The following is a 14,198-nucleotide window of genomic DNA, read 5'->3' on the forward strand; positions in this document are numbered from 1 at the left end:
GAATAAGGGTGCAGAGTTTGGTTGGAGCCTAAGAGATATGAGAGGAAACATGCAAAATAAAGCGGAGCTTTGAATGACCGGCTAGGGTTAATGAAAGAAATTTATATATTCACCAATATTCATTGGGGTCGATTGAGGTTCAGCCCGGTTTGGAGGAAGGGTAATATATGTCTGGCCCTGTGCTTCATGTGGTCATTTCCTTTTTTTTTTTTTTTTTTTAAATTTAATAGCCTTTTATTTACAGGATATATGCATGGGTAACTTTACAGCATTAACAATTGCCAAACCTCTTGTTCCAATTTTTCCCCTCTTCCCCCCCCACCCCCTCCCCTAGATGGCAGGATGACCAGTAGATGTTAAATATATTAAAATATAAATTAGATACACAATAAGTATCATGTGGTCATTTCCAAGTGACCTTTTTTGGTTCCTCCCAAGCTTTGCAGCTTGAAGCCCTTCTCATTTGTTGAGGTGTGGAGCATTGCCTGACCAACGCAGAATGCTGCTGTTAGCCACAAGGTGGCAGGACTGAGAGCCCGCTCTGGGGGAGGCAGGGTGCCAGCTGCTGGGAGAGCCGCTCTGTTCTTTCCTAGTGAGGGACCATTCAGGGGCCTCTCACCAGAGCAGACCACAGATTTCCAACTTTGCTGCTTCTCTGGGGGAAGAAGGGGAGCTCTTCCTCTCAGTTCCCAGGATGTCATCTGAGGGACTTTCGCCATTGTCCGTCATACTGTCCTCTTGGCATCCAGACAAGAAAACCATTAGCCTTCCCTCAGAGCTTCCTGTCCCCTTACTTTTTCTGGGGTCACATCCTGGAACCAGCTTTGATTGATTATATTAGTAACCTTATATTGTAATAGGTTGTGGGAGATGTGGACACCAGTCTCCCGAGGACCCTGGATGAGCTGGGCATCCATCTGACCAAAGAAGAGCTGAAGCTGAACATACGCCCTCTCCTTAGACTGGTCTGCAAAAAGTTCTTTGGGGAGTTCACAGGTAAGTGCAGAGATACCAGAGATCACCTGACCACCCTGTATAAATGCTTGGGTACAGGCCTTTGAGAAGACAGTTGGGGGCAGCACAGCCATATGCCTGTCCATTATAGATGACATTAGCACCTAGACTTAAAATCACCAAAATCTCAGGTGAGAGCAGGCTCCAAAGCTGGTACAAATTGTTTTAGATGAACTGATAGAGAAACTCCCCAGACAAGTATTGTTGGTTAGCAAGTACCTGTGCCCTGGAGGTGCAAGATGCTCATTGAATCACTTCGGATTCAAAGTAAAGATGGGAAGTTTTTGTGTTCTTGTGGAGAACTACTAACCGTTCGTTAGAGGAACTAGGGGAAAAAAACTAGGTGCTAGGTGAATATTAGTAATCATCATCAGGATCACCCTACCCACATCCAGGTGGATGAATGTCTGTTTGCTGACTATTCCTTACCCTCTCTGAATGGATGGGCTTTGTTCAAAGGAGAGGAGATGATCATGATACTCTATTTCTTTCTCATTACAGGTTTTGTAGATATGTGTGTACAGCATATACCTTCTCCAAAGGTGGGAGCCAAGCCCAAGATTGAGCATACTTACACTGGGGGTGTAGACTCAGACCTTGGTGAGGCCATGAGTGACTGTGATCCTGACGTAAGTAGATCTGCTGGGTAGCCAGCGCTTTCACTCCCTCTCCCTCTCCCTGCTTTTCCTCAGGCCTTTCCCCTCCCACTGCTTTCTCCATTCTGGCCTTTCTGGCCTGAATCCCATCCTGAGTAGATTCATAACATGAAGATATAGTCAATTGAGCATCAGGATCATGTTTTTGGCAGAAAGAGCTCCATTCTTTTCCTTCCAATACATGGAGAAACTATCTGCACTTAGTTTTCACTGAGTCTTTCTGTTGACTGGACAGAGCAGTGCCCAGTCTCTTGGGGGAGCTGACACTGTTCTTTTGCAGAGCATGTGTGAGCAGGACTGCTCTCTGTCTCTCTCCCAGGGGCCTCTGATGTGCCATACCACCAAGATGTACAGCACTGACGACGGGGTACAATTCCATGCCTTTGGGCGGGTGCTAAGTGGCACCATCCATGCTGGGCAGCCTGTGAAGGTGCTTGGGGAAAACTATACTTTGGAGGATGAAGAGGATTCCCAGATCTGTACTGTAGGCCGGCTGTGGATTTCTGTTGCCAGGTACCACCAGGTGGCAGCAGCATCAATGCTAGTGCTGTCCAGGGTATAAGGAGAAGGCTGTCTCTTGAGGGAAAATGGTGGGAGTCTGTTTTTCTACAGAGTGGTAAAGAAATGGTATAAATCCCTCTTCCCTGGTCCTAAAGACTTTGACTTTTGAATTTTGATTGAACCGTTTTTTGAAGGATTTCATTCTTTTCTGTAGTCTAGCCCAAAGGTGTCAAACCAGATTAGGATGGAATTGGGAAATACTTAACAAAACAAGTAAAACCATATTAATATGTAAAAAATGTCAACATGGTTTTCTACATCATGTGGACTTCAGGGAGAGGCCTCCTATATGGTTACTGGCCCTGTTTAAGCTTTGAGTTTGACACTCCTGGCCTACCCTCTTAACCCTAAAAATCACTTTTTACTCTAAGCTCAACTCCATTGTCACGACATGTGATTGCTATACCTCCCAGGGTAAATGAAATATGGTAACAGGTATGGTATGGTATAACTACCTCTCATTTGTTTGATGGATGCCCTGGGGAAAGGAGAAGTATCAAGGACCACAAGAAGTCTATTTCTTGATTGGAGTACCCTCTATCTTCCTCCCAGCCTGCATTTCCTTATTTCTAATCTACTTACATTCCCTGGAGTAGTGCTGAGGCAAAGTAGCCTGCTGAGTAGCTTTCACATAGTTATATTAACTTTTTCTATGTTGCACCTCAAGAAATTCCTGCTTCATCTCTAAAATGGAATCTGTGGGGACTAAATGTGGATCACAACATAGCATTTTCATTTTTGTTGTGGTTTGCTTGCTTTTTGTTTTCTTTCTCATTTTTCCCCTTTTTGATCTAATTTTTCTTGTGCAGCACATTAATTATGGAAATATGAATAGAAAAATTGTACATGTTTAACCTATATTGGATTACTTGCTATCTAGGGGAGGGAGTTGGGGGAAGGGATGGAGAAAGAAATTACTGCTTGATGTGTTCTACTTGTGTCATTACTATGTTGGGTTCCAGGTACCACATTGAAGTGAACCGAGTTCCTGCAGGCAACTGGGTTTTAATTGAGGGTGTGGATCAACCCATTGTGAAGACTGCAACTATCACTGAGCCCCGAGGCAACGAGGAGGTAGGATTTTGTGAAATAGCAGCCAAGATTGTCATCAATGTTTATAGTTTTTGAAGGCAATGTTAGTGGTGGGCACCAGAGACTCAAAGACTTAGCAGGAAATGGTCTCTGACACTGGCTTGACCAAGGTAGACTTCGCTGATTTCTCTTTGTTCTTGGAGGTTTTTCAAAGTAAGGGTATGATCAGGGAGTCCTCTTTTTGTCAATGGACCCTCCATTTGGTGAAGTAGATTTTTAACCTGTTCAGAAGTGTCTGACCTTCTGGCAAAAACACCTAGTACTGGCTTCAAGGGATCTTTTTTCTGAACCAATCCTCTGTTCTATGACAGCTACCTTGGCTTTCTCTAGCTTTCACTTAGACCAGGTGGCCTTCTATCTTTTCATTTTGAATCTCAGGCGCAGATCTTCCGGCCTTTAAAGTTCAATACTACTTCAGTCATCAAGATTGCTGTGGAACCAGTCAACCCCTCCGAGCTACCCAAGATGCTGGATGGCCTGCGCAAGGTGAACAAGAGCTACCCATCCCTCACTACTAAGGTGAGTCCCAGGCCCTACAGACTCATTTCCCATAGACTCCATGTTGGTACTCTTAAGAGGCAGAAGTAAATTTGTCCCTCAAATTGGCATCTCTTGCCTATCACTTTGCTAATTAATCTCTTTCTGGTACTGATTTCTGCTTGTAGTGCTCTCTAGTAGGGTCTCTGCAGAATGCCTACCAGCTCATTTTTCTTTCTTTCTCTCAAAGTATCTGTTGCTGTCCTTTAACTTAGTTGTACTGCTGAGTTGTGCTGAGCTAATTATGCTCCCTTTACTGACTGAGGCTAGCTTAGAGCTAGGACCATGGGACAGTTTTTGGTTGTGTTTTTGTTTGCTTCTGGTTTTTTTTTTTCCCCAAAAAATCAACACAGTCCCATGGATATTAAACCCTAATCAACTGTAACTGGCCAAAGTTTGGTTTGAATTGATCACTTATACTTGTTAAGTGTCATCTTTTAAGAAAGGCTGACCCTATAAAGAGGTAATAAAATACTGAGTTCCTCCTCCTCAGTCTTAATCATAATTATATCGGTGGTTTCTGGAATTGTAGATCCCCAGAACAAGATCTCTACAAGAGCTATTATATTTCAGGTGGAAGAATCTGGGGAACATGTGATCCTGGGCACTGGGGAGCTGTACTTGGACTGCGTGATGCATGACTTACGGAAGATGTACTCAGAGATAGACATCAAGGTAACATAATGGTCCTTTTCCCTAGTCTTTTCTGGCTGGTAACACGGTTTCTAGTCCAAGACTGGTTTTTAACCAGTGAAAACTACATTTTTCTCTAACAATGCTGAAGATAGAAAGGAATAGTGGGAGTTTGAGGGACTAAGAGAAGCTTGATGGGAAGGTATCTGTACCTACTTGTCATCTGTACCTACTCGTCTCAATGTTGAGACCCAGTCTAAAATTTTAGAAAGAATTGCTTTATTTTTGAGATAATCTTTAGGAAAGAGAAGCTCCTTTTTGTGAATTCCTCTTTTAGTGCCACTTCTGTTGGATGTTATTTAATTAGTCTGTTATCCTTTTTCTCTACTCTTGTTTTTGAAAGGGCAAGGGAGCACAGTAACAGTGGGAATAATGCTGGACTTCCCTCTGTTCTCTTGTGGCTGAGCTTCAGAGGGCTCCATCACAAATTTGCAATGGTTGGTTGTAAGAAGAAAATGGGAGCCAGACCTTTTAGCTTCAAATCTCTAGGTCTGTCCTTAAGTCACCCTTGTCTTTAAAAAAAAATTTTTTATGTTTTATTTTTCCCCAGTTTCTTGTAATAACAATTTTTAAGGTTCACTTTTTAAAATTTTGAATTCCAAACTCTTTCCTATTTTCTCTCTTCCCCTCACTCCCTTGAGAAGCCAAGGGATTTGATATAGATTATACATATGTATTCATGCAAAACATACCTCGATGTTGGTCATGTTGCAAAGACAACAAACCAAAAAAACTCCCGATACAAGAAACATAAAGAAAGTTTTAAAAGTATGCTTTAATCTGCACTTACATATCATTAGTTCTTTCTCTGGGAATGGATAGCATTTTTCATTATAAGTCCTTCAATGTTGTTTGAATCATTGAATTGCTGATGAATCAATCCCAGTTGATCATCATATATTACTGCTGTTACTGTGCAATATTCTCTTGGTTCTATTCACTTCATTTTGTATCAATTTTTTTTAAAGTCACTTTTGGCTTCTTAAGTTCTATATTTGTCTGAGCTTCTGATTCCCATTCCATAGAAAGTTCCTCTGAGTTACTCTTAGTGATTGGTAATGTCTATGATCTCCCTCCAGTCACTTGAAAGAATAGACTCAAGAAAGACTTTGGATCTTCAGCCTTCCCCTGTTATTCTGTCAGCCTTTTGGAGACTCGTCTGTTAGTGTTAGGATTTCAGTAACAACAACAAGCTCCACAAGATTTCTACCTTTCCTTTTTCTTTTCTACTTCCTTTTTGGGGGATTTCTAATAGTAGAGCAAGCAAGCCAGTTGTCTCTGTATCATTCTTTTAAAGTTGTTAGTTGCTACTTTGAAGGAAATTCCTAAGAGGAGCAAGCATTGAAAGACTGATTGCTTTTTGGATGGGAGAGTACTATCTTAGCCCAGCAAGCCCTCCCTCTAACCATTCATCTTCTCTTTCCTAGGTGGCTGATCCAGTTGTCACATTTTGTGAGACAGTGGTAGAAACTTCTTCCCTCAAGTGTTTTGCTGAAACACCCAATAAAAAGTAAGTAGGGCTGTGGCTTTCTTCTTACCTGGATGTTATTACCTCCAATTTTAACACAAGTACAGTTTTGCCTCCTGCCACACAGGATAGAAGGAAGGACTCTAACATCATGATTTTAGCAAGTCAAGTTTCCCCTTCTCCCTCAATGCTTATGCCCATAGACACTTTCTGTCTTCTCGCCTCCATTTCCTTATGCTTTCCTACTCTGTTATGGTGATCTTAAGAATTTACCCACAACCTACTTCCTCTCCCCCCTTCCCCCCCCCAGGCAGTTGGGGTTAAGTGACTTGCTCAGGGTCACACAACTAGGAAGTGTTAAGGTCAGATTTGAACTCAGGTCCCCCTTACTTCAGGGCTGGTGCTCTATCCACTACGCAACCTACTTTTAAGAACAAGTGCTTTCAAAAGTAGGGAGTAGATCAAAATACTTGTTTTATTTTTAACATTATTTTCTCCTTTCATATCTTTTAGTTTCTCATTGGTTTAGCATCATTTTGACACTCATTTTCAAGTTTTTTTTCTCCCCCTTTTAACTCAGAGTAGCCCTTCTTGACTTCTTTTGTTCCATGTTAACCCATTTTTTATCCTACACAGAAACAAAATCACCATGATTGCTGAACCTCTTGAGAAGGGTCTAGCAGAGGACATAGAGAATGAAGTGGTGCAGATCACTTGGAACAGGTGAGAATGGGGTTATAATCCAGAATTGATAGAGGGGATAGATAAAAGGCAGGCAACAGAGGGAAATGGTACTTATCTTAGTTCTATTACACTGACCTCCTAGGGAAGAAGTTAGTAGAGTCAAAGAAGTGCTCTTTCAGCATTTCCCTCCCTTTACCTGTATAACCCACCAATGTACAAGAAAGAGAATAAAAAAGATGTAATTATAATCCTCCAGAGGAGGACTACTGAAAATCTGTTTTATCAGAAACGCTAATTTTAGTGAAGCCATCTCCATTTCACTTTCTCTTCTTCCTATCAGGAAGAAGCTAGGAGAGTTCTTCCAGACAAAATATGACTGGGATTTGCTGGCTGCTCGTTCCATCTGGGCCTTTGGCCCTGACGCCACTGGCCCCAACATCCTAGTGGATGATACTTTGCCCTCAGAGGTACAGGGGAACTGGTGGGTGGTTAACTCATGAGAGTTAAACGGAGAAGGGGCAGCTTTTGATGAGAAGAGATATCTGCCAATCCTAGGAAGAGCTTTGAAATCTCATGAAATGGAAGACCACTTTGGATTTACCTCTTATTCTCCTCTAAGCCTGTTGCTCCCATGAGCAAGAGTTGTAGCTAAAGTGCCTTCATGTTTCTCTACAGGTGGATAAAGCTTTGCTGGGGTCAGTGAAGGATAGCATTGTCCAAGGTTTCCAGTGGGGTACCAGAGAAGGACCCCTCTGTGATGAGCGTAAGTTCACCAACTACTTACTAGTAAAGGCTTCTCCTTGTCTCTGAGACCTGAGCAGTGGGCTAGATTAAAAAGCAGGAGGCAGACCTACCCCCTGCTCCAAACTCCTTCCTTCATTCTGCACCAAGTGCCTCTCCCTGGCACAGGCTAGAATTAGATGAACCTTGTGTCCCCGGATCCAGAAGCTGCCCTCCAGACCTACAGAGGGAGGGGAGGTCAAGCTTTAGGCCTTCGTGGAGAGAAGTAGCTGAATTTGCCCAACTGTTGGAGAGGATGTGATCTCTGATTCTGGATCAAAACATACTGGCCATCTCTCTGAAACCCCTGCATAGTCTAACAGAGTTCCCTTCTAAGGATTTTCTGTCACATGCTGTGTCCACAGTAATCAATCATTCTGATTTATTCATCACTTGAACTACTCCCGAATTTCTCAACTTTTGGCCCTTTTCACCTCATATTCCACCCATTTCTCTTCACTCTCAGTGATTCGCAATGTGAAGTTCAAGATCCTTGATGCAGTCGTTGCCCAAGAACCACTGCACCGGGGAGGAGGCCAGATCATTCCCACCGCCAGGAGGGTTGTCTATTCTGCCTTCCTTATGGTATGGAGCAGACACAGTGGGTATGAAATTGCCTAATGGAGGGTGGCGCAGGGGGCATCTCCCAAAGACACTCCACAGTTGAGAATATGTATGGAGAGCCTTTCACCTCAGCCTTGCCCATCCATTCTCTCTGTCTCCCTTCTTTGCCTCTTCCCAAGCTGAGGATTTCTTTCTTTTGACTTCATTGCAGGCTACTCCTCGTCTAATGGAGCCTTACTACTTTGTGGAAGTTCAAGCCCCTGCAGACTGTGTCTCTGCAGTCTACACAGTCTTGGCCAGGCGCAGGTGAGCAAATCTAGTATCCTAGGCTAGACTCAGTGGAAGAAGTGACCCAGCTTTAATAGGGAAAGAGAAAGGAACCATTTTACCCCACTCAAGACCAAGCACATTGAGCTAATTTCCTCAAAGAAATAAGCAAAGGGTTTCCTGCTTTCTCAGCTACCTAAAGAGAAATCCTTTTCTATTCTGCCATCTTAACTCTTGATCATCTCCAGAGAGGGACACTTGACCACCAGGTTGGGGAAAGTCAGAGCAGTGACTTTCAGAGGAAAGCCTCTAACCCTAATTCCAGCTAGAATCCAACTCTTACTCCTTGTCTTGTGGCCCTAGGAGGAGCACACTGAGAGCACTCTCCCTCATTAGCTCTTTGTACGATATAACAATCTTTGGGATAGATTTAGAGTTGGCCAATGGTTAGTGCTTGCTCGCCCATCTTCCTAGGGCTTGGGGCTCAATTTCTGTCTGTCTCTCTTTCTCAGAGGCCATGTGACACAGGATGCACCTATCCCAGGCTCTCCACTCTATACCATCAAAGCCTTCATCCCAGCTATTGACTCATTTGGTTTTGAAACTGATCTCCGGACCCACACCCAGGGACAAGCCTTCTCTTTATCTGTTTTCCACCACTGGCAGGTGAGGTTTGGGGGAATGTGAGAAATTTCCAGGGCTCTGATAAGATGGTTTGCAGCCCAGGACATGGGAGGCTTCCTACTCTTATCTATGGCCTCCTCTATTTTAGATTGTACCTGGTGACCCATTGGATAAAAGCATTGTCATCCGTCCCCTTGAGCCACAGCCAGCCCCTCACTTGGCCCGGGAGTTCATGATCAAAACCCGTCGTAGAAAGGTACATGTTTCTCCCTCCCCATCCTGTACTCGTTGTTCTCAGTAAAAAAAAAAATCAATGTCCATTTTGGATTCCTCTCCCATTGGATTACTAGATAAAGCGGTATTCATGGTATGTGGAATTCCTACCACTTTCCTAACAGCTGCAGCACTGGGAAATGTCTTGCTATAACAGGACAGACAGACCCCCCTTCCCTATGAGAAATCATTGCTCTTTCTAAAACAGGCAGCCTTGTCCACCGTTTTGCTTGAGCCCAGCATAGGTTCTTTTTTGTCTCCCTTGCTGCCAGAGCATAGATCAGATTTCCCCCAGGGTTCATTCTGGCCTTTCTTGCCCCAACTCTAGGGTCTGAGTGAGGATGTAAGCATCAGCAAGTTCTTCGATGATCCTATGTTGTTGGAGCTGGCCAAGCAGGATGTGGTTCTCAACTACCCCATGTGAGTGGGGTGATGCTTCTGGTAGCTCCCCATACTCTCCGTCATGGGCAGCACTTCCTGGATAACAGAACCTGGGAGGCCCCACTTTGGTGTATTGAACAAGGTCTTGCCTTTGATGTTGCTCATGGCGGGGTAGGAGAGAGAAGAAATGCTATTGACTTTTTCCACAGTCAGCAAAACCATCTCAACACACTGTCCAGGAAGAAAGGAACACTTGACCTCTTAGGTCTTTCCATGGCCTCTGCTTATTAGTTCAATTCCTCAGGGAGTGAAGAGGGAGTGGGGCTCAGATCTCAAGGGGAAAGAAGAGAAGGAAAATGTCTAACCCTGAGAAGCTCTGTCCTGGGATTTATATGGATTTTATTTTTACAAGTTTGACCCAAACATTGTTTGTAAATGAACAGAACATTCTGGTCTGTGTCTGGTGCTTTCCCTTTCATCCCTTTCCTTTTCTTAGAATATCTCTCCAGCCTTGCTTTTAAACCTGCTACTCACTTTTGGGTGAAGTGATACAGAATCTCATAGATGGACCTGCTGGCTCTGGCTTGTAGCCTCTCCTAAATTAACATTTTTATCAGTCATTTATTTTGTGGAGGGGGTGGGGGTGGGAGGTGAGGGAGAGATCTGGGATCTCTGATTTAGAGCCCCGTTTATGCTTAAATTTTCAGTGTTCCAAAACCTTCCTAGGAATCCACATGGCATAATGGTAGAGGATTCTGAATTTGGAGTCAGAAGATCCTCTTCTCCAAAATGAGAGGGAAAAGCTAGGCCCCAGCTTCTTAGAGTTCTTAACCCCATTTGGGGTCTCCTGACTGAATGTCAGGAATTATGACTTATTATCAGGAAATATTTGCTTTGTATAATCATTTTATATATCCATATACCCTTGGTCAAGGAAAAAGTTCTCAGGCAGAAAGGGGTTGTGAATGGAAAAAGTTGAAGAAGTGCTGGGCTGAACAACCTCTTTGGCATTCATTCTATGATCCTGTGAACTAAGAGGCCAAAGTCCTAATTGCCTGCCCCCTCCTTCCCAGCCCCCTCTTGTAAGCCCTCATACCAGCTGCCACCACCACCTACTTGAGTGCTTCCCTGTGTTAAGAACAGACTGTTGCTTATCCTCAGAATCACTTTATTATAAGGAAGCATACAAGGGACTCATTTAAGGGAGTCTGACTGTCCCAGCCGCCGTACAACTCCTACTTCTCCTCGGCATCATGTGCTGTTCTCTTGATGTAGTCACAGTACATGGTGTACACTGTACCTGTATGAGAGGGAAGGACAGAGAAAGCCCCTTGGGTTCAGAGCCCTGATGCCCCCTGCAGCTGGCCTGGGAGCAGCAGCCAGAGCCCTGGAGCTCCACACTCTCAGGATCCCTAGGGGTTTTACTTCCTCTCCCATCTTTCTGCCCCAAGTCACAGCAGCTGCTCGAAACACCTGACCACCCCTCACCCTTTCTCCCTGTTTTCTGCCTCCCTTCTCCCAGCTTCTCAGGCTTCAAAGTACCTGGGTGATAGCTACAGTTAGCTGGAAGTAAACCTGGACTTGGCTGCATTTCCCCCCTTACCCTCTCTGAGTGGTAACGCAGGTTCTACCTGCATAGTCTGGACCCTGAAGGCCAGTCCGTACTCGTGGCTCCTCCTGGGAAGCTGGACTACCCGTAGGGGGTGGAAAAGGAGCTCAGTCTCTTGCAGCCCTGAGTTTCAGAGCGTCAAGCGAAGTGTGGGGGCTCTTGCTCTGATGCCTACTCACCTAGCATGATGGTTCCCACAGCACAGGCCTGAGCCGCCACTCGAGTGTGGATCAGGTGCAGAGACATCTTGAGAGGGCCGCGGGCCTTTAGCCGGTAAATGCCATAAGCTGTCACCAGCAGACAGCCCCCCAGGCCTGTGCAAAGAGACCCCCCCACCCCAGTCAGGGGTGGGGCTCTTAGGCTGTTAGGACAGAGCTGAAGTGGACATCCATGGACTTCAGACCCACCTGGCCCTGGGCTCTCTCCCCTCACTCCCCTGACAACACCCTGTGACTCTTACCCCCTTAACTCACTTCAGCAAGTACACCTCTGCATCCTATTCCAGTCACTGCAGTACCCCCACATTGCTGACAACTTTTTCCAATTCTCCATGTTTGTTTTTAGAGTGCCTTCTCCCCCGCCCCAAACCTGGATGGGTGCTTGCTGCTCTGACCCTTGCTATGGTTTTGCTCTCCCTCCCACCTCTTGGCAGTTTGGTGCTTCAGTGTTTCCCTTGTCCCTCGGCTCCCTCTCCTTGCACTCCTACTCCAGTCATTCAGCTCCTGGTGGTTTGGTGGGCGATCTGGATGTATTCATTCACATACATCTCCAAGAACATGAATGGCCATGTTCCCCATCCCTGTCCCCAACTCACCCACAGGCACCAATGGTGACTCCCTGGACTTTCTCAGTAACTTCTCAGAGACGCCGCCCTCGCCTTCAGGGGGTACCCACCAGTCCTTGTTCGCAGACATGGTCCTGGACCCAGATGCTGGGGCCCCGGTCCAGCTCTGAAAAGATGTCTTCCACAATCAAAATCTTGGAGGTTTTGGTCTCTTCCTCCCCCCTGACTGTTGGGCTAGAAAAAGAAGGGTCAGACAACTAAGGCCCCTCTCCTCTCATGCTAAGCACCAACCCTCTGGAGAATGGATCCACAAGCACTTTTCAGTGGATGGCTGATCCACACTGTCTGCTGTTTTCCATGTTCACCAATTAGCGCTCTCTACAACTCCCTTCTTATAACTTTGCTCCCTCTCCTCATCTTCCTTTCAATAACTTCCCCCAACCCCCCTGTTCCCCTCCCTCTCCCTCAGCTCCTTCCTTGAGATTGTGATATGAATCTGTCTGGAAGAAATCATTGGTGGGGAGAAGGGGGAGGGAGGGAGGGAGGAAAGTTTAGGGAACTTCATGTATCCCACTGGACCTGAAAGTAGCATGGATAGGGGTCCTTGTGCCAAAGCATCAGAGAGAAAGAGACAACATTTTAATCAGTTAAAATTTATAAGCTGTTTTGAATGTTTATACATTAGTTTTTTGTCCAAATGAACAAATTTCCCCCTGCTTTCTGTAATCCTACCTTCCTCCTTCCCTTTTTCTCTAATTTCCTTCTCAATCTTCACTCCCCTCCCAGTGATGGGAAGAAAGTAGAAAAATCTTGTCCCCAGTGCTCCCTAACTCCTCTTCTTTAACCTCTGCTGGAATACCCAGCAAAGCCCCAAGCAACAGATGCTTGGCTCCCTGATTCTAACCATTGGAACGTCTAGTTTTTGCTGAATCTTGACTTGCAAAGACCTAGATTTTTTTCTCCTCTTCAGCTGGGGCTGATGCAGCTGAATTCTACCCCCCCAGAGACATTAGGGGACTGCTCAAGCTCAGGGAAGGCTGGGGCTGGTGGCACATACCTTAATGTTGGTGGTGAAAGGGAAGACTGGAGAGCTGGGCCCCAGCCTGTGATCACTGTCCTAAAGCTCAACTGGAGAAGAGCTAGCACTTTGGGCTCAGAGCAGCAGTGCTTGGGCTTTATGGAGATTCTGAAGTGAGCAAGGGGAGGGAGGGATAAGAAGGGGACAAGCCTTAATCCCCACCTCCCATTTGCTCTGAACTCAAGGCCCTGAGAGGTGTTGGGAACAGATGGAGGCAGCAGTGATCAGGAGCCTGGGTTGTCCTGGCTCATCTTGGGGCACCAGTGGACACAAGAACTAGAGCACAGCCAGACGTCCTTGTATTGTGGCTAAAATGGGAAATGTAATGTTGGGGGGAGGGAAGCAGACACCAGTTACAGAAGGCCAGATCTTCCAGGCATAAGATCTTGGACACAGCACATTGGACCAGCTGCTCCCAAAACAGCTTCCTGCTTCTGCCTCTCAGGTTCCCACACTCAGCTGTTTGCTTAGTTAGAATCACTGATGGATCCAGGCCATAGAGCTCTCCTATGGAGATCCTGGGCAACCGTATGGTCCCTCGGGTGGGGGGGGGGGGGGGGGTGTAGATTCAGCTGCTGGGGTTAATTACTCTGTGAATAGGGGAAGGGAAGGAAGGGACCTCCTCAGAAACTGATCACCTCCAACACTGCTCTTGGCCCATGAGATTTGTTTAGGGAGGAAAAGTAGGAACAGCTGGGACCCTCTCACCTTTCAAAGGCCTCCTGGAAGACATCTGCTTGTGGGATGCATGGATAAGTTTCAGAAAGCTGGACAGAGCCCAAGGCAGGCATCTGTCAGGGTTGGCCATAGAATCTATAGAAAATGCATGTCATCCTTTGTTAGCAAGAAGGCAACGAGGTGAATCTTGGAAGCCTACCAAAAAATGATCTTTGAACAATGAGCCAATGGAGATTTCCTTTTCCTCTAGATGCCTTTGTTGCTGCCCTTTGAATTTCCCCAGTCCCTCCATCCTCATCCACCAAAAGCTTAATGTTTGTCTCAGAAGCCTAAAAGGAGCCACCCAACCTGCCCCACCCACTCCTTAGATTCAGCATGAAAGACTCACACTTGGAAGCGGGGGACAGGAAGTCAGTGCAGATTCCCTAGGCCTTCCCACCTCCCCAGGGGCTGTG

General features: G+C 45.6%; 2 protein-coding genes across 5 annotated transcripts in view; one reads left to right on the top strand and one right to left on the bottom strand.

Moving 5' to 3' along the window:
- The window catches only part of EFTUD2 (elongation factor Tu GTP binding domain containing 2), a 42,849-nt gene extending 32,810 nt beyond the window's left edge, over window positions 1–10,039 (top strand). For both annotated transcript variants that reach the window (XM_031965993.1, XM_031965994.1), the window contains exons 14-28: window positions 861–996; window positions 1,516–1,643; window positions 1,990–2,183; window positions 3,194–3,305; window positions 3,702–3,842; window positions 4,434–4,535; window positions 5,981–6,063; window positions 6,658–6,744; window positions 7,046–7,172; window positions 7,381–7,468; window positions 7,952–8,070; window positions 8,261–8,355; window positions 8,829–8,982; window positions 9,089–9,196; window positions 9,542–10,039. In XM_031965993.1, coding sequence (XP_031821853.1) covers window positions 861–996; window positions 1,516–1,643; window positions 1,990–2,183; window positions 3,194–3,305; window positions 3,702–3,842; window positions 4,434–4,535; window positions 5,981–6,063; window positions 6,658–6,744; window positions 7,046–7,172; window positions 7,381–7,468; window positions 7,952–8,070; window positions 8,261–8,355; window positions 8,829–8,982; window positions 9,089–9,196; window positions 9,542–9,637 — 1,770 coding nt within the window. In that variant the 3' untranslated portion in view covers window positions 9,638–10,039. The remainder of the gene's footprint in view (window positions 1–860; window positions 997–1,515; window positions 1,644–1,989; window positions 2,184–3,193; window positions 3,306–3,701; window positions 3,843–4,433; window positions 4,536–5,980; window positions 6,064–6,657; window positions 6,745–7,045; window positions 7,173–7,380; window positions 7,469–7,951; window positions 8,071–8,260; window positions 8,356–8,828; window positions 8,983–9,088; window positions 9,197–9,541) is intronic.
- A 706-nt stretch (window positions 10,040–10,745) lies between these two features.
- On the bottom strand, window positions 10,746–13,581 carry HIGD1B (HIG1 hypoxia inducible domain family member 1B). 3 transcript variants are annotated; one of them, XM_023502478.2, is made up of 4 exons: window positions 13,045–13,483; window positions 12,018–12,221; window positions 11,383–11,517; window positions 10,746–10,894 (listed from the first exon to the last, which is right to left on the bottom strand). In XM_023502478.2, exons 2-4 carry the CDS (start codon window positions 12,115–12,117, stop codon window positions 10,830–10,832), a joined length of 300 nt encoding a protein of 99 aa, XP_023358246.1. In that variant the 5' UTR covers window positions 12,118–12,221; window positions 13,045–13,483; the 3' UTR covers window positions 10,746–10,829. The 3 variants fall into 3 exon arrangements, with proteins under 3 accessions (XP_023358246.1, XP_023358247.1, XP_031821856.1); XM_023502479.2 differs by having other exon boundaries at window positions 10,753–10,894; window positions 12,018–12,153; window positions 13,045–13,581; XM_031965996.1 differs by lacking the exon at window positions 13,045–13,483 and adding an exon at window positions 12,279–12,475 and having other exon boundaries at window positions 10,753–10,894; window positions 12,018–12,153.
- Window positions 13,582–14,198: the final 617 nt, after the last annotated feature.

This window comes from Sarcophilus harrisii, chromosome 4 (assembly GCF_902635505.1).
Source record: "Sarcophilus harrisii chromosome 4, mSarHar1.11, whole genome shotgun sequence".
Classification (NCBI taxonomy): domain Eukaryota; kingdom Metazoa; phylum Chordata; class Mammalia; order Dasyuromorphia; family Dasyuridae; genus Sarcophilus; species Sarcophilus harrisii.